Here is a 27,983-nt window from a genome sequence, read left to right on the forward strand (position 1 = left end):
ATAGAAAAACTTTTAGGAACATGGCGACATCCTTCTAGAAGATAGTCAGCTACGGCGGCTGTTCTCATATAAGGAGATCAGCCAGCTGCGCAGGACATATTATAGTGCACGGACATTTGCTTGGACACAGGTGCACTCTCTATTCCTTCACTCTCATAGCCCGATGGCACGACAATAAGATACCAACGGAGAGTTTCAACGCAGGACCGAAATTAACGTGCTGTCCGATGCACGGGTGTATCAATCACCAACTTCCAGACTACGGGCTGCTTTGTAAAACTTTTGGTATCTGGGTCTTGGCCAGGTCACTGGGTTGAGGAGGTCAGATACAGACTGGACTCAACACAGCTGGTAGAAGGCTAGGCCAATGGTTTCTGGGGAGTTTGTTCCACCACTTCTTCTTCCCAGCAAAAACATAGGAAGTGGTGAAGGGCGGGCGTTTCGGGGGATGTCTTTTGTACATTTTTGACGTTCGAAAAGAGCTGATTTTCAGGCTACTTTGAATAAATGACTTTTTATCTTTTATGACGCAAGATGATGATGATGTCCTCCTAACCTATTATCGGCTATGGCGGCTGTTCTCATATAAGATTAGCCAACTTCGCAGGACATATTATAGTGCACGAGCATTTGCCCAGACACAGGACTCAGGGTACTTACTTCACCATTCCCCTGTGGAGTCTTATGCCCGTTCTGCACTCGCTCCTGGCTGGTGCTCCTCTTGTAGTTGAGCTCCGGAGACGGCCCGAGGATCTCGTGCCGTTCTATCACTGTCATCTTTGTACCTGGAACGTGATGATCAGACTTTAGAGGAAGTGGTGATAGTTCTGGTAATTTTCTTTGGAGTTTTGACAGTCAAAAGTGATAATTGTCAGGTTAGTAGAAATTAGTTTTGTGAAGTGTAGCTGGAAACTGAGGTAGCGATATCTTAACCCCTATGTTCAGCGACAACATAAAGCCAGTTATCCCAAAACAACTCGAGACTCGCGAGCTGCGCATTCGCCAGATGTATGAATAAGTAAAGGCAGGATTATACTGAGCACTGACCTTTGGGCGCAGATATGACGCAAAAATTGTATACTATTTTCTTATTTTTTAATTGTTACTTGTTTTTATTTTTCTATTTTTGTTATCTTGCGTGCGTCATTCTGCGTTCAATAAAGGTTTTTTCTTTCCTTTTTTAGCTGGTCACCTAGGGCTGGCTGGTTGAATTACATACTAACTTACATTTCGCACACCTAGATCCAAAGGAGGTTAACTCACAAGTCTAGTTTTTGAGTTTATGCATACCATATCAAATTCCTAAAAGGAATATCCATCGACCAACAAAACAGATTTAAAAATTACGTCTAGCTGAACGCAAAAAGCATTTTTATACAGAACAATTTTACCACGCACAGGGACATAGGAATCAGTTTTTCGTCTTTTTTTTTTAAATAATTTTAAATATTATATTTTTTTCTATACATTTAATAAATATTGTTTTAGCTGTACGACTAATTTTATTTCGCTGTGCCCTACAGGGCCCTCAACTGTACTTAGCTCTAAACCATTTCGTAACACGCTATACATTGAAAAATGCTTATAAATAATATGAAAATGTGATTTTTGAGTTAACTCTCTTTATATCTAAGTGCACAATTTATCAAACCGCACTATCACCGAGGCATCAGCCTCTTACAGACATTATTACAAATAACTTTAGCAATCACAATTGTAACTATTTCAAGTCAAACGCTCGCGTATATAAGCGTTTACGTAAACTATGACGTAATACCACTTACTAGGTAATAACTTACGAGACCATCATGTCATCATTCTTTTGTTTTGATAAGTATGAATGTAGATGGATGTGAGGAAGAGGAAGACCTAAGAAAAGATGGATGGATTGCCTGAAAGATGACATGAATAGGAAGGGAGTGAGTATGACGAGTGACAGGGGAAATGGAAGAGGATGACATATTGCGCCGACCACAGATAAAATTGGGAACAGGGCAGGAGGAAGAAGAAGACTGTTTTGTTTTGATAGACATGTCTTATTATCTTGGAGAAAAACTAGGACCTCGTGGGTTTCTATATCCGATCTATCTGCTGATTTGCGATTGGAGATCGAATTTTGATATAAGCTCCACATAATATCCTCCGAGCCTTTTCCCAACTATGTTGGGGTCGGCTTCCAGTCTAACCGGATGTAGCTGAGTACCAGTACTTTACAAGGAGCAACTGCCCTATCTGACCTCCTCAACCCAGTTAGCCGGGCAACCCAATACCCCTTGGTTAGACTGGTGTCAGACTTACTGGCTTCTGACTACCCGTAACGACTGTCAAGGATGTTCAATGACAGCCGGGACCTACAGTTTAACGTGCCATCCGAAACACAGTCATTGGTGTCTAAAATATACTTAGTAAGTACATACAAACTTGAAACGACGAAAACGGTCTACATGAATAGTAAGTCTATGTACTTCTGACATGAACTAGAGGTACATATAAAACTATTTCATTTAGTAACCAGTGTGATTAGTAAAGTTGCACCGTTTAGAAGTCAATTACATCAGATTATTAAACTAGTATGAAGTAAATGTCGACATAAGACACGCTGTGGTCACTCGATATGGTTTTTAACTAGAGTTTAATCTAGTTAAGTATTAATTTTTGAATAGAATTCTTAAATTGAATTTCGCGTTTCTATTAAAAATAAGTAAGGAAATTCATAATTTAATGTATGTTTTCAAACCTAACAGACAGGCATGTGTTGCTGGGGAGTTTGTTCCACTTCTTCTTCCCTGCAATAACACATAGGAAGTGGTGAAGGGCGGGCGTTTTGGGGGCTGTCTTTTGTTTGTGACATTCGAAAATTGCTGATTTATCAGCCCAATTTGGACAAAGGTTTCTGAGTTTTTAGTGTTATTTTACTGAAACTATAACCTTGAAGAGTGTGTATCGTTATATGTATTTATAATTTTATATATGCAACTAGCTTCTGCCAGCGGTTTCACCCGCATCCCGTAGGAACTACTTCCCGTACCGGGATAAAAAGTAGCCTTCCTCGATAAATGGGCTATCTAACACTGAAAGAAATTTTCAAATCGGACCAGTAGTTCCTGAGATGAGCGCGTTCAAACAAACAAACTCTTCAGCTTTATAATATTAGTATAGATGTAGATGTATATGTTATTTATCACCTGTGTTAGTACCAACACAAGCTAATAAATAGCTTACTGTTGGGGCTAGCGGACTATTTGTTAAGATGTGGCTGCTTGCTTGGTTTGTTATTAAATTGGTTTAATGAATGGTTTGCAACTCACCATTAGCCCCATTCTCCTTGACAATAGCTGAAGGTGGAGTGTCGTCAGGTATTGGAGGCAGTTCCTCCTCATCAGAACTGTCTGAACGCTGGATCTTGATCTTCGCGACTTCAATGTGTTGTCTGCCATACTGTGAACAAAGATACAGGATATAAGCATAACTAGACGGCTGGCAGGAGCTGGATGCGAGAAGCCGAAAATCGATCTCAGTGGCGTGCACTTGGAGAGGCATATGTCCAGCAGTGGACTGCGATAGGCTGATGATGATGATGAAGCATAACTTGAAAAGAGGACGACCAAAGAAACAATGGATGAATCGTGTGAAAGAAGATATGGTGAAAAAGAATGTTACTTGTAAGATGACGGCAGATAGAAGAGTATGGAAGAAAAAAACATGTTGCGCCGACCACTAATAAAATTAGGATAAGGGCAGGAGGATGATGATGATGAAGTATAACTTGACAATCTAACAGGAACAGTAGTTCCTGATATTAGCGAACCAAATAAATTCCTCTTATTCCTCAGTTTAGTATGTATGACAATGTTGGAGTCGGCTTCCAGGGTAAAGGAATGCAGTTGAGTACCAGTGTGCTGTGCCCCATGGAGCGACTGCCTATCTGATCCTCAAACCACTTACACAGGTCATCTCATATACCTTGGTGAGACTAATTGTCAGACATTCTGGCTTCTGACCTCCCGGAACGAAAGCCAAATATGTAAGTCTGTTTGTAAAACCAGTCTAACAAAGGGGTATCGGGTTGCTAGTAAATGGGTTGAGGAGATCAGATAGGCAGTCGCTCCTTATAAAACACTGGTACTCAGCTGCATCGGTAAGACTGGAAGCCGACCCCAACATAGTTGGGAAAAGGCTAGGCAGAGGATGGGCTCTTCCATTCATTTAAGTTGAAAAACAATATCATCCTCTGAGTCTTTTTCCTAACTATGTTGGGGTCGGCGTCCAGTCTAACCGGATTCAGCTGAATACCAGAGCTTCACAAGAAGCGACTGCCTATCTGATCTCCTCAACCCAGTTACCCGGGCAACCCAATACCCCTTGGTTAGACTGGTTGAAAAACACTAAACAAAAAGAAAACTAAGTGTAATATGCGTACGCGCACGTCACCTTGCAATCGCTATAAGGTCACACAAGTATGTCGGCGAACGGACGGCGGTTTTCATTTAATTACCGGATTTTTTACGTAAATCATAATTTTTATTGATATAGTTAGATAACTGCTGAAAATAAATTATGATGATATGAAATAACCGTCTTCGAAAAAGGGGGTTTTTAATTCGAGTGTTTTTTTAAGGGTACGTTACCCAAAGTAACTTTCACGGCAAATAATTTTACGTGACAATGCAACAAAATCTATACATATTAATATAAGAAAAGCTGAAGATTTTTTTCTGATTCTTATCCCATGAATTTCTGGACCGATTTGAAAAAATATTTCATTGTTAGATACCCCATTTACAGTGGGAGGCTATAGGCTACTTTTATCAGAGTGTGCGAAGTATTAGAAGGAGCTTATTTTGTTAATATTCCGTATGTGTATTGACTAAAACAGTTACCTAGTTAGTAAAAAACCATTAAACAAATGGTTTTGAAGAGAAAAAAAAACCATTAGAAAACTATAGAAACACGTCACCAACCCGACCTTTGGAACGAATGACAAATTACATTACGTATGAATATGAATGAATGAATGGAACCGGTTTCAAAGAAAAAAATATAACACCATTTTACTAAGACTGACGCAACATATGTCTATCTCTTTCATTTAAATACGAATAGAGAAAGATGGCAATAAAACATTGAAATTTTTTCGTCATGATTACCAAAAAGTTTTTTTTTGCCCGACTTCCCAAAAAGGCGGTGTTTCTCAATTCGTCGGAATATTTTTATTAGAGTTAAACCGTCGTACCTTAACGTCGTACATTAAAATAAATTTAAGATTATGACGTCGAAATAAGGTTAGTTTTGCAGCAACACTTTTTTTAGACAAGTGTTCAACAGGTGTTTAAGTTTTTGTAGTGAGTTGTAGTGAGGCTGAAAGAGTCTTAGACCACAAATGTGTACGCTATGTCGCGAGTCCACAGCCTTTTTTTTTTCTTTTTTAATGACGTCAAAAATCATCACATGACCCCTCCCGCTGTGGGTTAGCAGCGGTGAGGGAGTGTCAGACTCTTACTGACTAAACACCGTCGTGTTCCGTCGTAGGCCTTTTATGTACCAGGGCCGCGGTAACTCGCGCGAACAATCCCGCAGCACCCGCGAGTCCACAGCTAGCATGTGTTTGCGCACGGCGGTTGCAGTTTCGCGGACATTTTACAAATGTTCGCGCGCAATGTGTCACTGTTTGCTAGAGCGAGTACACCAGAAGATACATATGTGTACGTCATAATGTTTTTTAAGATAAAGAAATATGTCAAATGTGAAGGTTTTACGTTATTTATAAGTACAGGTGTAATGATAAATATTCTATTATTGTATTACAAGGCCCTAGACACGTTTTTCCTCAATTAACAATGTGACAACTTAACTATTGGACAGGTAAAGCATGGAGGTAAAACATACATTGTTGTTTTTATAGAATTCAAAGAGTATAAAAAGCCGACGAAATGTAAGGAGAACTCATCATCTTCCCAGCCTTTTCCCAACTATGTTGGGGTCGGTTTCCAGTCTAACCGGATGCAGCTGAGTACCAGTGTGCCACATGGAGCGACTGCCTATTTAATCTACTTAACCCATCAGTTTAGGAGCCGTTACGGGTAGTCAGAATCCAGTAAGTCTGACAACCAGTCTTACCTAGGGGTATTGGGTTGCCCGGGTAACTGGGTGGAGAAGATCAGATAGTTAGTCGCTCCTTGTGGCACACAGGTACTCAGCTGCATGCGGTTAGACTGGAAGCCGACCCCAACATAGTTGGGAAAAGGCTCGGTAGATGATGAACCATGTTCACGGTATATTCTTTTGTTATATGTTATTATAAGTTATATAGAGATGACTCATTTTATATGTAAACAGTTACTGTGTCTGATTGACCTACAGTCCAAAGTGCGGAGTTTGAAACTAAAAGTGAGTTGGTTTTTTATATGTGCTTATAAGGTAAAACGTCAGAATTGATTGAGAGGAAACTTTGTACCATGGAAAGCCCAGTAGATAAAATATAGCAAATGTTACTCGGGAAGAGCGTAGCTTCCAAAGGTGAAAGAACTTTCAAATCGGTTTAGTACCTAGTATGGAGCCTTTAGTTAGGGTGTACAAATAAAAAATGTTTCTTTACTATATTAGTGTAGAACTTATAGAAATACTAGCTTCCGCCCGCGGCTTCGCCCGCGTAGAGTTCGGTTATATCGCGTTTCCAAGAGAATTCTTCAAAAGTCCTGGATAAAAATTATCCTATGTTCTTTTTCAAGGTCAACTCTATCTCTGTACCAAATTTTATTAAAATCAGTTCAGTGGTTTAGATTGAAGGCGTAACAGACAGACAAGCTGAGTTACTTTTGCATTTATAATATTAGAGGTATATTAGTAGGGATAAATAGGTACCCCTCTGACCGCTATGTCAGCCGTTTTATCAGTAAGTTCCATATGGTCTTATATGGTCGAAGAAGGAGATTGCTTGGCAAGAACTAACCTAAAAGGTGTTGGCTAAAAGGTGTGCCTAAAGGTCCAAAACGAATTTTTCCTCATGTTATTTTTGGTTGTCATTGCGTGTTCAGAAATAATTAGATGGGTCTCACGCACATGGATATGTTCTATAGTCTATGTTATATAATATATCTATGGCATGGAAGACAACCATGAGTCATATGGTGATCAATTTGGAAACTTTTTGGAAAGTGGTAGTAGGTGATACCACATGATATTTAATGTAATCTGGGAGAACTTACTTTTGTGGTCTACAACAGGAATTTATAGCACTCCAGATTAGTTTTTAGTAGACGACAAAATGCTTCAAAACAGGTTAACAACGAGTATGTAATTGAAAAATTGTACAACACAGAAATTACTGTCAAAAGCTACTCTAGTTTTTTTTTTGTCACCGACTTCGAATCATCAAAATAAAAGGTTCTCACCTTTTATTTTTGCAGTTATTAGAATAAAAGATTTATAAAAACAGAAACATTAAAACACGCAAAATAGAACAGAAAATCATCGACCACTCAAAAGTTTCATATGAAAAAAAACAAACAAATTCAGAACTTCCTTCTTTCCAAATCGTTTAAAAAAAAATCAAATGTCATTAACTAAGTTACTTATACGTAATAAAATCAACACAATATTATGCATAAGCTTGACCTTTGGTCTCACGTTTGTTTACGTATAACTGAACGCATGTTATGACGCTGCTCCACTGGTGTGTAACATTACAGTTGTAAAACTAGTTTTTTTATTAAGTAGGTCATTACTAATGTTATCAAGTGATTTATTGTGCCTCTAAAATAATATTATAGAAAGGAAACATTTTCTCGTTTGTTTGTTAAAGGAGGCTAAGAATATACAGAAAGAATTTGACAAAATATTTCAAAGAAATAAACTGTAGATCCCGGCTGTCATTTGAAGTTGTTTGGTAGTCGTTACGGGTAGTCAGTAAGTCAGATAACCAGTCTTGCTAAGGGGTATTGGGTTGCCCGGGTTGAGGAGTTCAGATAGGCAGTGTCGCTCCTTGTGGCACACTGGTACTCAGCTGCCTCCGGTTAGACTGGGTGCCGACCCCAGCATAGTTGGGAAAAGCCTCGGGAGATCATGTGTCTGCTCGCCGCAGTGGGATATCATCCTTATTAAATCTAACGGTATCATAACATACAATGTGTCGGACCGAAGTGCAACTTAATTGGTTCAATAGGTGATCTAGTAGACAGCTAATGAGTTATACGATTGATATAGCTGCTAATTGACTTATTCACAAAGCATGTGATTGATACACCCGTGCATCGGAGAGCACGTTAATGTCGGTCCTGCGAATAATCGGTTCTGTAAATTCGGAGCCTTTAGAGTACACCCAACCCTTTTTTTCCCTTTTGGTAATATACAATATCCAGCAGTTTTCTTTCTGCGGGATTGTCCGAAAGAGATACCACGGCCCTGGTACAAAAAAGGCCTACGACGGAACACGACGGGTTTTAGTCAGTAAGCGTCTGACACTCCCTCACAGCTGCTAACCCACAGCGGGAGGGGTCATTTAATGATTTTTGACGTCGTTAAAAAAGAAGCTGTTTTCTTTCATTTTAATATCTGTTTCCATTGCTCTTTACACACTGTCTACATCTCTTTTATTCTCATTTTCCTTTAGCAGGTACGCTGGAAGAAATTTCTTTAGAAATCAGCATTACCTTTGTTAATTCTTTCTTTCCTGTCTTCTGTCTTTATTATGTGTGGGTACAAAAATTGAAAATAAATAAATAAATAGCCTAGCCTTTTCCCAACTATGTTGGGGTTAGCTTGTGCAGTCTAACTGTATGGTTGACTGGTTGTCAGACTTATTGGCTTCTGACTACCCGTAACGACTGCCAAAGACATTCAATTATTCCTTTTAGTTTATTAGATGTAAATATCATAGAAATATAAATAGACAAGAGATCGATAAACCGAAACTTTATTTCTGTTGTGTACATAAAATTCAGTGTGAAGGCCGCAGTATATGAAGTATGAACGTTGTACATAACAAACAACGTCTATTTTCGGCAATTATATCACTTATTAGAACGAAACGCTAACACGATGGGTTTGGGCGTTATTGTCATAATCATAACGCATTTATTCACAACTAGCTTCTGTCTAGTTTCACCCGCGTCCCGTGGGAACTACTGCCCGTACCGGGATAAAATATAGCCTATGTTACTCGGGAAGAGTGTAGGTTTCTAGCAGTGAAATAATTTTTCATATCGAACCAGTAGTTAATGAGATTAGCGCGATCCAGAAAACAAACTCTTCAAATCAATAATATTAGTATTCATCATCATCTTCCGTGCCTTTCCCCAACTATGTTGGGGTCGGCTTCCAGTCTAACCGGATGCAGCTGAGTGCCAGTGCTTTACAAGAAGCGACTGCCTATCTGACCTCCTCAACCCAGTTACCCGGGCAACCCGATACCCGTTGGTTAGACTGGTGTCAGACTTACTGGCTTCTGACTACGTGTAACGACTGCCAAGGATGTTCAATGACAGCCGGGACCTACAGCTTAACGTGCCATTCGAAACAACACTTTAAAAACGTCAAAATTACATGATACAGCCCCCAAACGCCCTACCCTTCACCACTTCCTATGTGTTTTTGGTGGGAAGAAGTGGCGCAACAATTGTAACGAAAAATGATATTATGGTAGGTTAGTGAAAAAGAATTAAATTAAATCGAATCAATACTTATGCAACCATCAAGAAAATATGTATTTGCACCCAGATAAGGTGTTTACTTACACAATATATCAGCCATTTAATCACTACGGATTAAATGATTTTTCATATCTTTAAAGATAATAAAGGTACAGTTGGAATGAACTTAATGTACCTACTTAAGACTTCGAGAAATATTTTATTTTGATAGGTAATTTCTTCTTATCGAGTGAGCTGCAGGTTTAATCACTTAACGAGCCCTAGTGTCAGTGTTTCCTCAAATTCCGCCTGATAGCCTCTGACGTGGAAGTGAATTTGTATGTCTGTTGCGCTTTCATGAACTATTGAACTGATTGTACTGAATTCTAGAGATTTACAAAGGACATAATGCTAGCATGATAATGGCATGAGTTACTGGGGAGTTTTTTGCGCCACTTCTTCTTCACAGCAAAAGCACCTAGGAAGTGGTGAAGGGTGGGCGTTTTGGGGGCTGTCTTTTGTCGAATTACTGTTTTATAGCCAAGTTTGAGTAAACGATTTTTGATTTAATTTTAAACAGATAGATTGTATATTCGATGACCTCGATGGCGCAATGGTCACCATGCCGGAGTGCCGAACCTGAGGCCCCGAGTTCGATTCCCGGTTCGGTCGACATTCGTGTGATGAGCATGCTTGTTGGCCGTGGTCTGGGTGTTACAATATGAATTTATGAATATGTGTAGCTATATGTAGTTTATCAGTTGTGTTAGCACCTATAACACAAGTTAATTGATAACTTAGCATGAGGCTAACCGACCGTGTGTGAAAGGGTGTCCTGACATTATTACAGACTGATTACCGATATTGGGCCTAAGTCAGGCCCGTGTCTAGATATCCTATCCTAGTGCTAGTTCTAATATAACCTAATCAGAATACATCAGGAAAACATGGCACATTAACGATGCGATATCAGAGTGACAAAGGTTAAGTACGATCACGTGCTCACGCGCATGAACGACGCTGAGGTCAACGCAATTACTAGAAGAAAACTGCATATGTATGTGAAAACTTAAATTTTTGACTTATAATCAACTTTTTCGGTTTTAAGCGGAAAATGGGAGTATGAATTTGGATGCAATTTGGCTCAAAAAGAGCTTGAAATCTGAAGAAAGATATAGGTGTTTACAGGGGGTGTTTCATTGAGGGCATATTAAATTGATAGGTTCCGGCTGTCATTTGAATATCTTTGGCAGTCGTTACGGGTAGTCAGAAGCCAGTCTTAGCAAGGGGAATCGGTTGGGGAGATCAGATAGGCAGTCGCTGAGTATTAAAGCATTGAGATTATACTATTATAGTTTATAGTATTATGTTATCACGTGTATTCTAAACAATTTATTGGAGATAAGACGTTTTCTGTTGATTAGTTAAACTCAGAGATAAATAGTACAAAGGGTATCGCGATATACATAATTAGAAAACATGTACCGCTTAATATCCTGTCAACATGTTTTTAATCTTTAAAGCGCTGAAGCTTTATCCCGTATAGGGTCTCAGCATTATGCTGAGCGAGGGCCTTTGCACGTGTGACGCCCTTAAATGTTCTCTTTCTACTCGCTTTTTGTTTTCTTGTTGTAGTTGTTTATTTACAGTTTTTAGTATTATTTTTGTTTTGACATACCGATGTGAATTAATGTATTTACTTTCTTTCTTTCTAAAGCTGAAGTAGCAATGGGCGATGGGGCAGAAAATTTCTCGAGTGGCGACCACGACTCGAAAGACGCAGTGTGGGGTAGACCCCCTAAAAGACGGACGGAAAACGGCCAAGGTCAGCGGGAAGCAGTGGATGCGGGTTACTGAAGATCGAGCAAATTGGCGAAGCTTAGGGGATGCAGCAGTCTAGCAGTGGATTTCTTCTTCCCAGCAATAACACATAGGAAGTGGTGAAGGGTGGGCGTTTTGGGGGTTGTCTTTTGTAAATTTCTGACGTTCAAAAAGTGCTGTTTTGCAGCCAAGTTTGAATAAACGAATTTTGATTTTGGACATCTTTCGGCAGTAACGAAGACGACGATGTTTTTAATCGTTTCTTACTTATATTTGAACTAGGTTCTGACTGTGGTTTTACCCGAGTATCTTTTGCTATATATTCTTGTTACAGGAAGTTCCCTCGGAATGCGGGTGTAACACCCAGTATTAAAAAGAGGAGTATATACAAAGTTTGCAATAACCATAAATACATATATATTATTTACATATATTTGACAACTCAACACGTATTAAAACATTGAGACAAAAACAGGGTGAATTTGTTAAAGTGGGACCAACAAAATTAGGACATCTTAAAACCACTGTTTTTGAATTTTCAAAGTAACAGTTATTTTAAGAAAAACTGACGTTTATATTTTCAGTCAACTCGGGCCCAGAATTAAGATGTACAGCTGTGAAGGCACGTACTAACGTTCGTAAAAATGTCACTCACACACGCATGTGGACTATTTAGTCTGAAATCAGCAACCGACATTGAGCAAGCGTGGTGATGAACGCTCAATCCTTCTCCGTGTGAGAGGAGGCCGCAGCCCAGCAGTGGGACAATAAAAAGGCTGTATCAGTAACAGTAACACGCATGTATATCGACGAGCTTTTACCGGAGCTACCGGTGCTGTCAGTACTGAGTGTCGTGCATCGAGCACATGCGTGTGCTGTCATTGAACATCCTTGGCAGTCGTTACGGGTAGTCAGAAGCCAGTAAGTCTGACACCAGTCTAAGCAAAGAGTATCGGGTTGCCCGGGTAACTGGGTTGAGGAGGTCAGATAGGCAGTTGCTCCTTGTAATTTACTGGTACTCAGCTGAATCCGGTTAGACTGAAAGCCGACCCCAACATAGTTGGGAAAAGGCTCGTGAGATGATGATGAGCACATGCTTGTGTGAGTGACATTTTTACGAACTTTAGTACATAGCTTCACAACTGTTTTCAGGAGAATATTTAGGTAATATAAGAAGCGCATGCTTTTTGAGAGCAACATATAATAACACACGTATTTCTAGTGCCACCGTTGCCATGGTAACCGACACAAACAACTCACATACACAATTAAGGAGACTGCGCTCATAAATCTGTAATGAGTAAAACATATTAATTAAAATTATTAATTACTTTGTTAGAAAAGTATGGAATTGTCACACGGGTCGATCGATCATAAGGTTAAGCAACGCTTGATGCGGTCTGTCCATGGATGGGTGACCGACCATCTTGTCATGACGAGTTCCTCCGTGTTTCGGAAGGCACATAAAATTGGTGGGTCCCGGCTGTCATTTGAACATCTTTGGTAGTCGTTACGAGTAGTCAGAAGCTAGAAAGGCTAACCGGTATTACCAAGGGGTATTGGGTTGCCCAGGTAACTGGGTTGAGGAGATCAGATAGGCAGTCTCAGCAGTATCTGGTTTGACCGGAAGCCGACCTCAACATAGTTCGGACTTTTAACTGAAAACTGAATTTTCTCCCGCTGTGGGTTAGCAGCGGTGAGGGAGTGTCAGACTCTTACTGACTAAAACCCACCATGTTCCTTCTTAAGCCCTTTATGTACCAGGGCCAAGAGCACTATTTCGAACCATACTAAACTTAGCAAAACTCCTATGTTAAAACTACATATTTTAAAACTCCGTCACGTCCATCTGTTTGCGATAAACTCATAAACTACTGCACGGATTTTCATGCGGCAAACTTTAGATGATTCATATACGTATTACGTAGGTATACCTATTATAAACATACCCCTAGCGCACCTGGGGCCAGTCGCTAGGTATTAATAAAACCAATGATAATAAACAGAGCAATAAAAATGCCTCGATAAAACTATACACAATAAAATTTATAATGACAAGTGGTCATTTACTATCTACACTAATATTCAAACTATAAAAATAAATGTTTGTTTATAACTTAAACGCTCCGAAATTACTAAACCGATTTGAAAAATTCTTCCACTGTTGGAAAGCTACACTCTTCCCTAGTAACATAGGCTATATTTTATCCCGGTACGGACAGTAGTTCACACGGGACGCGGGTGAAACCGCGGGTAAACGACTATCATCAAATACATAGCCGATTTATAGCGAATATCTAGTGTAGGGACTAGTTATCGATAATTCCAATATAACCCCTTCCTACGTATATAAATTAAAAAGGGAACAAATATAATGACCACCATAAAATGCTTTGATACCCTTAGTTTTGCAACCAGAAATATCTACTGAACACCAGAAAAATAAAGTCTAAAAATGTAATAGTACCAGCTATTTTAGTCATGACTTCACTTTAAATTGTATTCGACCACCAAATTTAGTAAATGATCACCAACTCTTGACGACCAAATTAATGTATTATTTTTCCCTAAATAAGTCACTGTGATTGCCATAAAATGTAGGCTTATTACCAAATAAAGTATTATGATGCCATATTAAGTTATGTGTCCGGCTTGCAATGCATGCGTGAGTGTCAGTATGACGAGTGACAGGGGAAAATGGAAGAAAATGACATATTGCGCCGACGCCAAGTAAAATTGGGAACAGGGCAGGAGAAAGAAGAAGAAGAATGTGTTTCTCAATACACTCTTATCGCACTGTTTAGAGGCATGCAATAGACAATTTTCCACGCTAGTGCAGGAAAAGGGTCCCCATAATGTTATTACATTTATTTTATCAGGCCGAACTTATTTTTTTGGAGTCAGTTTACTTAAACAGGATAGCAAGATGTAAAAACTTTTTTGATGATCATTTACTACTTTTGGTGATCATTTACTACTTTTGGGATAACAATGATTTTTTTGGACTCATTTTGCTTAAATAGGATAGCAGAATTTAAAAACTTTGGTTATCATCTTACTTTAAAATGGTGGTTTAATTTTGGTGATCATTTACTATTTTTGGCTTACGCATGATTTATTTTGGAGTAATTTTACTTAAATAGGATAGCAAAGTGTTAAAACTTTGGTGATAGTTTTACATTAAAATGCGAGTTTCATTTTGGTGATCATTTACTATTTTTGTCTGCTGTTTGTTACTATATCTGGTGATCAGTTAAACATAAGCCAATTAAAAATACCTCGATAAAATAATACATACATAATTCACAACATGAGGTCAAAAACCTACCTATTGTTTGTAGAAAAAAACACCTATGAGTACTGCAAAGTCTAAATAATCGCATTTACAAAGATATAGGAAAGATAATACAAACGGATATTATATTGCAGGGATCAAGAACTGTTATCAAATCCTTATAAATCGATTACATAAATTAAAATTAGTAATCCATTCGGCTATCAGAACAAAATAATTAACAATCATGTAGGTATCCAACATCCTATTTCTACACTAATATAAAAAAGAGGAAACATTGTTTTTTTGTTTATTTATATACCCTAAAGACTCGGAAACGGATTTGAAAAATTCTTTCACTGTTGGAAAGCTACACTCTTCCCGAGTAACATCCTAACTAATATTATAAATGTGAAAGTAACTCTGACTGTCTGTCTGTCTGTCTGTCTGTCTTTTCTTCACGCCTAAACTACTGAACCGATTTGTGTGAAATTTGGTACAGACATAGTTTGAAACTTGAGAAAGAACATAGGATAGTTTTTATTATAAAAAAAAAAAAAAAAAAATTATTCCGGACATATAGCGCCATCTATTGGTCAAATCAAAAATCTGCTGGTAGTCACTATTCCACGCGAACGAAGTTGCGGGCAAAAGCTAGTAGGCTATATTTTATCCCGGTTCGGCCAGTAGTTCCGAACGACGCGAGTTAAAAGGTTAAAAACGACTAGTTATTAATATGATGAAGGCCAAAGTTTACAAGGATGGATGAATTTATGACTATGAAATAACTACCTATATATCAGAATAATATACAGGAAAGTTTTTGTCTGAGTGTGGGAAGTTAGTATCCTAGGCACACAGGTACTGGGTATCACCGTCTGAATCAGGCTGTCTGTTTGTCTTTTTGGCTTCTTACCACCCCTTACTGACACTAATGTGCCAATCCCTATTAGTATGAAAAGGCTATGCAGTAAGGGTTCCAGGTTTCTTTATTCTTCAAAACAAAAACACTGGTACTCAGCTGCATCCTGTTAGACTGGAAGCCGACCCCAACATAGTTGGGAAAAGGCTAGGCAGATGATGATTTCTTTATTTGTTTAAAACTGTGTCCTTATTGTCAATTGTTTTTCTTCATTAAGTTTTTATCACATTTACAATGTTGAGAAGTTTTCTTTGTTTTCATTTGTAACATGAGTATGCAAATATGGCAAGTGGTAACAAATAAGTATGTATACAACATTGTATTGTATAGAACAAAGAAGTTTATTTTGAACTTATGCCAAATAACAAACTTGAGTTGCATAGAAACAAAAGTATAAGTAGTAGTTATTTAAGCATTTTTTTTTAAACAAAACCAAAAATAGAAAGTATTTTTAGAAATATGTTGAGAAATAAGTAATGTACATATAATACTTTCGAATTTTGTAAAAGGAGAAATTAAGAAAAAGATGCACCTAAAATTAGACAATTGCAATCCTAACTAATATTATAAATGTGAAAGTAACTCTGTCTGTCTGTCTGTCTGTCTTTCTGTCTGTCTGTCTGTCTTTTCTTCACGCCTAAACTACTGAACCGATTTGTGTGAAATTTGGTACAAACATAGTTTGGAACTTGAGAAAGGACATAGGATAGTTTTTATTTCAAAAAAAATATATAAAAATAAAAAATAAAATTTATTCCGGACATATAGCGCCATCTATTGGTCAAACCAAAAATATGCCGGAAGTCACTATATCATGCGAACGAAGTCGCGGGCAAAAGCTAGTATAATATAATAAAGGCCCCACTTCTCATCATACAAAAATTTCAAAAATATAAAAGATTTTTTTATTTGTTTCTCGAATTCTAGTCACAGATGGTAGAAGACAATTTCTTTTTTAATTTTAATTTTTAGGTTTATTTATATATGTAGTTATATTTATAAGAGTTTAGTCTACTTCACTCATATTATATTGACTTACTTTCTAATATTATGACATCACTAACTTATTTTTTTGCAAGTCATTCTGTTGTCATAATTCCTGGCTTCAACTTGTGTTTACTATCAAAGATACTACTAGCATGCAAGAAGGTAGACTATGTTGGAACTCTTATTTACATCTTGTGTACATGTTTACATCTTATTTTGTACAGTTTGTACCAATGCTCATTTCATGTGTTATTGGGAGTTTGTTGCGCCACTTCTTCTTCCCAGCAAAAACACATAGGAAGTGGTTGAAGGGTGGGCGTTTTGAGGCTGTCTTTTGTTGGCGTTCGAAAAGGGCTGTTTTGCAGCCAAGTTTGAATAAACAAATTTTGATTTCGATAATGTTTATTTGATTAATACTGGCCACATATGTTTGACCAATGATGACTGCACTGTCTATTTGATAAAAGTTAATAGTTTAAATCTCTCTAATATAATAAAAAGGAAACATATTATGTTTGTGACTTAAAGGCTCCAAAACTTCTGAACCAATTTGACAAATTCTTTCACAGTTAGAAAGCTACACTCTTCCCGAGTAACATAGGCTATATTTTATCCTGGTACAGACAGTAGTTCCTGCAGGATGTGGATGAAACCATAAGCAACAGCTAGACTACACTAACATTATAAAAATACAAGATTTTTAAGGTTCCTACAACCTTAAAAAATTTTGTAAGGTTAGCTAAAGGATATGATTTCTTTTTGCTAATAAAAGTAAATTTTCTTGTGTGTGTGAGTGTTTTAAGCTATATTTTATCCTGGTATGGCTTGTAGTTGACTGAGGATGCAGATAAAACCGCACAAGATGGCTAGAATTATATACTTTTGGGTTACAGGTGTTTTTTGGTAACAAACATTGAATTTAAATAAGTTTATCACAGACTAACATTTTCCAATAAGATTTTAAAAGGATTTTGACAGAAATTCAAGACCTTTTACGACCTTTTAAGGATATACCTAACTTTTGCAGCTGCATGTAAGAAATCAAACGCAAAAAATAACTGGTGTACAAATAATCGATTGGGACAAACTGCCATCTGGCTAGATTGCCAGTCAGACACACACATGGCAAGAAAATGGCATGTCAGGTGTTTACGAGCCGGCAAAACCGATATCGAGCGGTCTGAACGCGTGTGAACTATGAATTTTAGCCCTTAACGCGTAATAGACGAACCAAGTCTTTTACGTGCTAAATATTCCAAGATAAAACAATAAAACACACGTAGATGACTCATAACAGAACTACAGAACACAGGACGATAACCTAACAAGAATTTTATTCAACTTTACAAAGAAAAAAATAAGTAAATAAGAATTTTTTCTTAACAATATTGACCTCACATGCTGTTTCGTAGTAAAAAAAAATGTTTTTAATTTTGATTATTCGGGAAAAATATTTACGTACCTCGAAAAGTTTCAGCAGTATGTTCACGTATAGTCTCCGGACGCCCAAAGATTTTCCAATTGAAGCAAGGAATATTATGCACAATATTAAAAGTAATAACGGCGTGTACAGTATAGATATAGCAACGGACACGAACGGCATGATCAACGCCATTTTGATGACTGATTGATTAATTGAGCAATTTTATAGCGAATGAAAAACGAACGGGTGTCATTCATTCGTTGGCTGTCAGAAATTTGTCAGATGTGTCAAAATTGCTTTTTGTTTTTGCTGCGGGGAAATGAACGATAACATATTGTTTTATTTTAAAGTATTTCTTGCATTAATCCATTAGTTAATCAGAAATATATGCATTCTAATATGTTTCTAAGACTTTTAAGATAAAATCTGTATAATTTCATTGTTTTTTTTGAGAATTATCTTACAGAGACATCACAGCTGATTTGCTGACGGATGATCAAAACGTGACCACTGTCAAATTCGTTTAGTTATTAGTGATGTGACGAATGTCGTCACTATTGAATGTTACAACAAAAATCAATAAATAAGATCGCAAAAATCGGATTTTATGCTCACCAATCAAAACCAACATAATAATTAAATTATTAAAATAATCAATTATAACTATGCAAAGTTACTAAAAATAAATGTAAAATTTTTGACAGCTGTGGTCAAAAAATTTTCTTGGCAACCCCACCCAGTTATAACCTCTACGGCAAATCGAATCTTGGGATTTTTCAATAAATCCTGTTTGGATTTTCAGGTCCCAGATAAATTATAATTCAAGATGTCTGAGCTTCCCTTTGGACCCCCAGTGCGAGTGTCGCCACTCATCAGGGTAATTACAATATTTTATTTGTTACAAAACATTTTTCGTTCTAAACCTACCATTATGTAACACAGTGTTTTCGAACTGAAATTCTTAATTTAAATCCATTTTTCTTTTTAAAACTTAATTTCTCAAAAAAGAGGTTCAATCTCAATGTTTGTTTTGTTATGTGGACAGTGTTAAGTTGAAATATTTTATGCATAGTTTTTTCATGTAACCTTGCATTTTAGGATTTGTAATTTGTTGAAAATAACTATGTTTGTAATTCTCTATCCTCTTATAGTATAACTGCAACATATAACGAGTAAAATAGAAGGAAATAACGAACCCCAAATAATTTACTACATTTTGTTGAGTACTGTTACTCTACCCATCATACATGTTGGGTTACCTTAATGATATGAAAGCTAAACTTCAACTTAGCTATGAAACCGACTGATAGTTGCCTTTAATCAATTACGCTTTTATGTTAAATATGTGTTGGATGTATCAAGTAAGATTAGAAACTTATCGATATTCTCAACTCCTATGAAGACTTTAACCTAATTAGACTCAACCTAAGTGGAGTATAGAAGAGAACTGTATTGACAATGAAGAGAATTTTCCACTCAGAGATATTACTGAATAGATGGAGTTGTTTGAAAATATATCTACCCAAAGAATTTTTCATATATTATAGTTTCGGAACCTTATATTAGTATAGCTTACATCCCATTCTTTATGTTTGCATTTTATTAACATTGCATTTCAGTTCGGCCGCTGGTCATTCCTCGGTGCCGGCATCCTGTATGGAGCGTTCCACCAGAGCCGGCTCTCCAAGCGTGAAGAGAAGCTGCGTGAGATCGAAGCCAAGGAGAAGGTCATCAGAGACGAGAAGCTTAAGAAGGAGAAGGCGATTGCTGCTGCTGGTATGTTAAACTTTAATTCTGTTCTACATGGTTTTACTTGCTTTCTGAAGGAAGAATTGCCTGCATCTAGTTAAAATGTAATTTGTAATTTCTCTTGTGGAAAGTAAATCTAACAATGAAATAATTTTTAAAGCAGTGCCTCACAGAAAAAACAAACTAGCTTTCAGATTTAAAATATCAGTCAAAGTATTTCTGTAAAAGCATTAATTAGTTACATTTATAAAAATTAAAAAAATAAATATAGACCATATAGTTTTCACAAAAGTGAATGGTGGGTATTGGTACAGAGAATAGTTTGTTCAGGATGTTGGTGCATCTATGGGTAGAAATCTTTATGCAAATGTTTTGCCAAACTAGACAAAAAATCCACGCAGCTCTTTATTACTACGCAAGTATGTTTCTAATGGTAAAAACTCCTAGAAAGAATATATTTTAACAACTCATAAATAGAGTTTTTATAACTTTACAGGCTTTAAATGACTATTCTTACTTGATATTATAAATGCTAGAGTAACTCTATCTGTCGCTCTTTAACGCCGAAACTACTACACCGATTTAAACGAAGTTTTTTACACAGATGGCCTAGAACCTGAGAAAGGACATAGGCTACTTTTTATCCACTCAAGACACAGTTCTTTATCATCTTTAAATTAAATAACATAGTTAAATCTTCCTTCTGATCCCATTATATCTTGCTAAGAGCTGCACGAAATTCGTGTAGCAGTTTTTGAGTTATTGCAGATAAACAACAGCAGACGCTTTTTTAAATATGTATTTTTATAGTGATTAATACATTTTTTAATTGTTTCAGCTGAAATCAAAGCCCTCGAAGAAATGGTAGCCAAAAAATGAACATTACGGGACTAAAATCTAGTTTTAAGTTAATAGTGCTCGTCGCCATCTTGAAAAGTGTTGCCGGTGTAGAAAATATTGTGTTTTTTGTACTGGCAACGTTATTCCATCAATAAATTATGTATTTAATGCAATATAGGTGATTATTATAGATTTTTGTTTTATTTAAATCCAGCAGACTATTGCCTCAACAGAGAATCGAACCCACAAATGTCAATACTGTCGCATCTTGGTAACAAGACAATAAAAGATACTTTTAAAATTAAGGTAATCTGTGCTACTACTTACGTTTGATAAGATAGTAGGAAATAGAATAACAAACATACATACACACATACTTACAGAACATGTATTAAATGCACGCTAAAACTATGTATTTTGATGAAACTTGGCAGTAAATATATGTCAGGATAGCATTTGAGTTACCTCTTTATCCATGCGTGGGAAATAGTTTATTTGGGATTAAAAGGTAATTTTTTTCCGAAAAGAGCATTGTAACTGGTTAATAAAGAAGGAATTGGTATTATTTTTTAAGGTCTTACCGTTCAATGTATTTGAAATAAATACCTACCCGTTTATTAGTTTAATAAACTACAGTTTGTAAACTAAAAACTGCCATCTATAGATAGACATCATAGTTTAAAAGAAATAGTTTTCAATATCTGTACATAGGTGGCGCTGTGCTCTAAAATGCATAGACCTGTAACTAGATGGCATTAAGTTCTATTGCGGTGCTACTTTTCTGAGTTATTTTATGCCATTTGGCAGTAAAATGCCTATTTTATACGAGATTTTTTATTCTGACTAGTATTTATGTGAACGCATAACAGATTACCGACGACACTACTCAATACTTAATTTCCATACGCCTTAACAAAATGTACAGTTGATTGATTTAGTAATCCTAGCGCTCCAGCGCCCTTCCTAATATCGGTGGGTCGTCAGAGTCTTCTCAAAGCAGAGCAGAGTCTGGAAGTTAGAGGTATTACACACCCTATGGCTTGTTTTATCGCAACTAGCCTATGGTAGAGAAAGATTAATAGTTGTCAAAGACAGTAGCGGCGTAAGGGGGGGGCGGAGGGGGCGGTCCGCCCCGGGTACCACGTCTCGGGGGGTGCCATCTCGGTCGGCACGACCAGGATGGACGGGCAGAAGGGACAAGTCACTGAGGGTGCCATTCTAATCTGCAAAGCCTAGGTTCACTACCAGTCACTGCACGCTATTAAAATTTTAAACAAAACTACAACAGTACATGCGTCGAGGCGGCACTGAGAGGGGTGACATAGTCCGGCTGTCACCCCTTTCTTGTTTTTTACCGGATTACTTAATTCCTCAAAGTTAAAAAAAAAACCCGCTCGCTTCGCTCGCGGTTTTTTATGATTTCTCATTTATTCTGCGCTAACTCTTTGAGTCCTCAATATAACAAAAAGTTAAAGACGCTCTACGCTGACGATTTCTAAGCTGTTTAGGAGGTGGAGGACTTTTGTGTCCCAAAACTCAAAAAATTTCGCGCTCGCTGCGCTCGCTCCTTTCACTTGACACTGACTTTTTTCTAATTTCTTTAGGTATCATAGCGCCCAAAAATCAAAAATTTCGCGCTCGCTACGCTCGCGACTTTTCAATTTTACGGCGGTTTCTTTTAAACTCGTTCTGGTACTTTACTGTCCCAAAACTCAAAAATTACGGGCTCGCACCGCTTTGTAAGTTTGCAGTGATCTGTCTCCGGTTTCTTTATGGTAAACCTAGCAAAAAGCATCATGAATGAAATCTACACGATTTCTAAGTACTTTAATTTACAATTTTAGTCCGCGATTTATATTTCACTGTCAATAGGTAGTCCGCCCCGGGTGCCACCCGATGCTACGCCGCCACTGGTCAAAGATACGTATAGTATGTACGTCCCAGCTGTCTGGAAGCCGGCTGTCTTTAGTGCATTTCTATGTACCTATTAATACTAAAAACTATAGCTATAATTAATAGTCCGGTTATTACACTCTTGCGCATCATTTGCGTCAACACGTCGCGGGTGGGCGTGTCGTTATCATTTCAGTATATTTTGCTCGCGAGGTCAGTAGGACTACTAATTTCATGGTTACTTTAATAGTTTCAGTAGGTTTAAAAATATATATTTGTAGAGTATACTAGTAGTTTTGCGCAGTTTTGTACCTGTTCTGTTCTGTACCCTAAAGGCTTAGGGATATAGCTATCGTGTTGAACTAACCAACTAACTAAACTAATATCAAAGAGATTGCTGCTAGTATAGATTGAATGTCTTTGACTACCTACATCATCATCTATCTAGCCTTTTCCAAACTAAGATGTTGGACTCGGCTTCTAGTCTAGGGTACAAGGAGCGACTGGCTATCTGACCTCCTTAACCCAGTTACCTCGGCAAACCCGGTCTCAGTAAGACTGGCTATAATGTGCCTTCCGAAACACGGTTATAAAGGTCGCCGGAAGAAACTGGATGCAGGTCGCTTTCAACAGGTATCTGTGGAGATCAAAGGGGGAGGCCTACGTTCAGCAGTGGACGTCCTATGGCTGAGATGATGATGCTGAAACACGGTGTTCAAATGACAGACGGGACGCACCCATTTTAATGTCCCCTCCTACGTAGGAACTCGTCATGACAAGATGGTCTCCCATCCACGTAGCGAATGCGCCAAGCGTTGCTTAACCTTATGACGCTTTTGGCTTCGACTTAGCCACGAGCTCTTAACTATAGGGACGAGTGTTAAAAGTTAATATTTAAACGTGTACCTATTAATAAAGAGTTTCCAAAATAACATGTAATTTGGCTTTCTCCCACAATATTCAGTGTTTTGTTTGGCATTACCGTAGTGCACAATAATTATGATTGTTATTTGTAAGTGTTCAGTATTTTCAACCAATGTTTAACCCACGCAGTTTTCCACCTAAAATGTGTAAGAGTACGCTATATCGCGAGTCCACAGCTAGCATCGCGCGCGGCGGTTGCAGTTTCGCGGACATTTTACAAATGTTCGCGCGCAATGTGTCACTGTTTGCTAGAGCGAGTACACCAGGGGCTCGATTCTCCTAATTTTACTTAAGCGACATACGATTCACGTTCGACTGCGATCTCGATTACGATTGAAGCGTATGTGGCATTCCGCTATTTTTTCTTTTAAATAAACGTTTTTATCCGTTTCTGTGATTCAATAATGAATCATTTTGTCTGCAAATGATTTACGATTGCTTGCAATATGATTGTAGAGCAAACTACCGTATAGACCAAATGGCAGACCAATCGCAAACCAATCGAATGTCATTGGAATACGATTGGTCTTATATTAGTAGCAGAATGCCCGATATGGTTAAAACTGCTATTTCGATTCAATTTCTAGTCAATTTTGACATTATTAACTTAGCAGAATCGGGCCCCTGAAGATACATTTTTGTGCGTCACAGTGGCGCACACCGGGGGAAGCATTCATTTGTTTTTGAAGTTTGTTCTGAAGTGGGTGGCTTTTGAAATAGTTACAGCTATTTTTAACGAAACATCAATTCATCACACACAAAACTTATGCACTAGAAATGCATAAATAATGCGGTAAATGTTAGGAACTCGCGTACATTCTAACAATATTTTACGCTTTTGAATCATCTTATAAAACGCGGGAAGCGTGCATGATTAATTATATTTTCCATTCACTTAAATCATAACGAAAGCTATTTAAAATATAAATCACGTCATTTCAAAACTTAAATCTGTAAAATGTGTAAAATTATTCACGAATTTATTCATATTATAAAATTCGTGAGTCACATAAAAATACTAGCCGTTTTCCAGCGGTTTCACCCGCGTCCTGTTTGAACTACTGCCCGTACCGGGATAAAATATAGCTTATGTTACTCGGGAAGAGTGTAGCTTTCCAACAATGAAAGAATTTTTCAAATCGGTTCAGTAGTCTCGGAGTCTTTATTTAGGTAACATACAAAAGAATGTTTGCTCTTTATAATATTAGTATAGATTTCACGAATTTATTAATATTATAAAAATCGTGACTCATAAAAAAACATGGATGCTTTTTTTTAAAGTATAGCGAATGGCGGCAAAGCCGAGACAGTCGGACTATTGTCTTTGGCAAACAGCCAATGTACCGCCTGTGAATCTTACTATAAATTATTTACATTGCTCAATTAGATATGTTTTAAATAAACTTTATTGATACAAGGTGCATTTGAAAATAATAATAAACAAATCGGGCATGAAAATATTGTAACTTGCTTTTAGCGCCATCTATTGGCCAAAAATCGATTCTTACCTTGCCTTGTCCCCTCGAAACAGAAGTCGTTACAACTTTTTTAAATTCAGTTACTTGAAATAAGTAACTATCTATAAGTACGTAGAAGTACAGTTTTAATAACCGAAATAGTTATTAAAACTGTACTTCTTAGACAATAACCCAGATAAATATTTCTAAAATATCAAACTTAATATAGGTACCTATTCCTATTTACTTTTGCGGCATCCCATTTTGCAAGTTCGTGCTGGGCCGTTGCTGTCACAGCGGAGAACTTCAAGCGGCGAGAAAATTAGTTATCGGTAACCATAATATTTTCAAATCGTTTCGGAATTTTTAGGAAGCTTTTTACTCGGGTAGTTTTCAGTTTTATATAGTAAATATGTACAATGTTATAACTATAAATACATCATCCAACCAAGGGGTATTGGGTTGCCCGGGTAGTTTGGTTGAGGAGGTCAGACGGGCAGTCACTCCACATGGCACATTAGCACACAGCTACATTCGGTTAGTTTGGAAGCCGACCCCAACAAAGTTGGGAAAAAACTCGACAGCCGAGATCAGCGTGGTAAATATCTAGGTATGCTATGTAGGTATACTTACCTAAAATAATTCAACCAGTAAATCCAAACCACAAATGAATTGATACACACATAAATCAAGCGAGTACTTCACAATCTGAAACAACAGTAAACGCCTAGGAACACAGATATACAAACCCATGGCGAACTAAATGACTAGCGGAGATGTCATAACGCAAAATCTTCTAAGAAAGTAGCGCGACAACATGCGGGGCGAGGGGGACGAGGAATGTTACTAGCTCCGCCCTTAAAAACAAAATAAAATCACCAAATTGGATGACACTTCTCGTGACCAAAAGGCTGGCTATTACGGAAAAGGATCAGCATGGCCATCCAAAGAGGTAATGCTGCCAGCCTCTTGGGTACGCTCCCAGTCGACAGCGATGGGGACGAATTTTTTGACGCTTTTACGTTTTTTTTTAGAAGAATAACTTTTAATCTTTACTTATTTTAGTATGTAAATTGTGAAAATTAAATCCTTATGGATATTTCTTTTAAAAAAATCCCTAATCAAGACCAAACTTTGACATCTTAGTTTGGATCTGACAAGGAACCCGAACGCCTCATTAGTTCTGGTAACTGATCATGCCTTCCGTACGTTGCTTGACCTCCTAAAAGACCACTTAACCTGCCGTTTTTTATGGAAAATCATCAAATGACCACTCACGTTGCACCCACAGAGTGTCAGACTCTTACAGACTAAAACCTAGCATGTTCCTTCTAAAGCCTGACCTACCTTCCTTATGTCATCTCCACTAACTTTCCTTCCTCTATGGTCTACGTCTAAGAACACGCAGACCGCGGCTGTGGTTCGTCAAACGCTCGTATTCTGCCACATAAACCCGCCATTTTCACGATAATCACTAGCAAATGTTTTAGGCATAAAACTAGATGTTTGTACAACATTCTTTTTTGGGAAATGTGGGAAAATAGGCGTTAGTTTTGCTGTGATGGAAAGTTTTCTTAGAAACTTTCACAAAGCAGCCCGGAGTTTGGTAATTGGAGATACACCCGTGCATCGGAAAGCACGTTAATTACGGTCCTGCTTGTGATCTTTCTCCGGTGGTGTCGGATTGTCGTCCCATCGTGCTATGAGAGTGAAGGAATAGTGAGTGCACCGCAGTCCAAGCAAATGCTCGTGCACTATATGTATGTCCTGTGCAGCTGATCTCCTTATATGCGAATGCTTATCTGTATGTATATACAAAATGACAGAAGGATGGATAACGAAGTGATCCTTTATAATGATATATTTCTTTCTCCTAATTCTTACAAAACTAATTATTAATCATTTGACACAGTCATGAATCTGCAGATGATATGATTTATTCTGCGAGGCGTTTAATTCTCTATGACAGTTTCAAAAATTACCTAGTCATCGGGGATGTAAAAGATTAGGATATTTTTCTACAATCTAAAGGAAATGAACATTTAGTAAATGTCAAACTAATTAAGTAGCATTTTATATTGTCAAATAGATATTATTTAGTACATAATCTGAGTAAAATATAATTTAGTGTAATTTTGTCCCGATTTCTCGTGACTAGGTATATGACAGCCGCACCTGTCGATAAATTGACCACCAGCCGATTTTTTTCAACCTCGTTCCATGGGAACTATTAACTAGTAACGGGATAAAATATAGCCTCAACTTTGAAACTCAACTGATTTGATAAATTATTACACTGTTGGAAAGCTACATTTTACTTTCCGAGTAACATAGTCATAGGCTATATTTTATCCCGGTACGGGCAGTAGTTCCCACATGGGACGTAGATATATACCTATAGTGTCTGTCTTCGCACAGCCATTTCCTTTGCGAACATCAAAGTTTTTAATATCAAAAGATACGGGTAAACAATGTATCCTGCCAGAGTTTATTTTCAAGTTTTATTTATCGACTAAAACTCGATAAAACTTTGATGTCATCGATTTTATTCGATTTTCACATTGTTTTATCGATCGACACGGTAACGATAAATATTTTTTTACTGTCTGTGGTTTTTCGCGCCAATATTAGGATGATTCCAAAATGGAGTCCGGAGTTGGGATTATTTTTTATTCGAAAGCTACTTACTTATATTTTAAAGAGTTTTACTGTAAAAGCGCCGAAACTACTTAACCGATTACCGGGGCTACACTAATCACTACCTGGGTGATATCATCTGCTTAGCCTTTTCCCAACTATGTTAGGGTCAACTTCCAGTGTAATAACCGGATGCAGCTGAGTACTAGTGTGATACAAGGTGCGACGGCTTATCTGTCCTCCTCAACCCAGTTACCTGGGCAACCCGATAACACTGGTTCTCTCACTACCCTGCCGTAACAGTTATCCTGGTTTCATTATGAACCAATCCTTATATTATTTACCTTGGCTAGGTACAACACAGGTTTAATAACCACCCGTAGCCATTTTCTTTTTAGTTGTGTAAACAGAGCTTTATTTACCGCCAAAG

At 37.5% G+C, this 27,983-nt stretch overlaps 2 protein-coding genes across 6 annotated transcripts in view; one reads left to right on the top strand and one right to left on the bottom strand.

The window, feature by feature from the left end:
- LOC110380539 (glycerol-3-phosphate acyltransferase 4) overlaps nucleotides 1-18,288 on the bottom strand; it is a 32,293-nt gene extending 14,005 nt beyond the window's left edge. For 2 of the 5 annotated variants that reach the window (XM_064043082.1, XM_064043080.1), the window contains exons 1-4: nucleotides 18,093-18,287; nucleotides 12,712-12,738; nucleotides 3,309-3,438; nucleotides 661-785 (exon numbers count right to left, since the gene is read on the bottom strand). In XM_064043082.1, coding sequence (XP_063899152.1) covers nucleotides 661-785; nucleotides 3,309-3,438; nucleotides 12,712-12,738; nucleotides 18,093-18,245 — 435 coding nt within the window. In that variant the 5' untranslated portion in view covers nucleotides 18,246-18,287. Of the gene's footprint in view, nucleotides 1-660; nucleotides 786-3,308; nucleotides 3,439-12,711; nucleotides 12,739-18,092 lie in introns of all 5 variants that reach the window. The other 3 variants (XM_049848176.2, XM_064043081.1, XM_049848174.2) reach the window with 2 other exon arrangements.
- Nucleotides 18,289-18,766: 478 nt separating this feature from the next.
- Nucleotides 18,767-20,832, top strand: LOC110380551 (ATP synthase subunit e, mitochondrial). The gene is made up of 3 exons (XM_064043045.1): nucleotides 18,767-18,930; nucleotides 19,673-19,829; nucleotides 20,641-20,832. Exons 1-3 carry the CDS (start codon nucleotides 18,880-18,882, stop codon nucleotides 20,679-20,681), a joined length of 249 nt encoding a protein of 82 aa, XP_063899115.1. The 5' UTR covers nucleotides 18,767-18,879; the 3' UTR covers nucleotides 20,682-20,832.
- Nucleotides 20,833-27,983: the final 7,151 nt, after the last annotated feature.

Source organism: Helicoverpa armigera, chromosome 30, assembly GCF_030705265.1.
Source record: "Helicoverpa armigera isolate CAAS_96S chromosome 30, ASM3070526v1, whole genome shotgun sequence".
NCBI classification, from domain to species: Eukaryota; Metazoa; Arthropoda; class Insecta; order Lepidoptera; family Noctuidae; genus Helicoverpa; species Helicoverpa armigera.

Excerpts from the sequence above, each read along its gene's own strand:
- LOC110380551 (XM_064043045.1), top strand. The coding sequence starts at position 18,880 with ATGTCTGAGCTTCCCTTTGGACCCCCAGTGCGAGTGTCGCCACTCATC. Across the intron at positions 18,931-19,672 it reads GAGTGTCGCCACTCATCAGG|TTCGGCCGCTGGTCATTCCT; the intron begins GTAATTACAATA and ends ATTGCATTTCAG. Across the intron at positions 19,830-20,640 it reads GAAGGCGATTGCTGCTGCTG|CTGAAATCAAAGCCCTCGAA; the intron begins GTATGTTAAACT and ends TAATTGTTTCAG.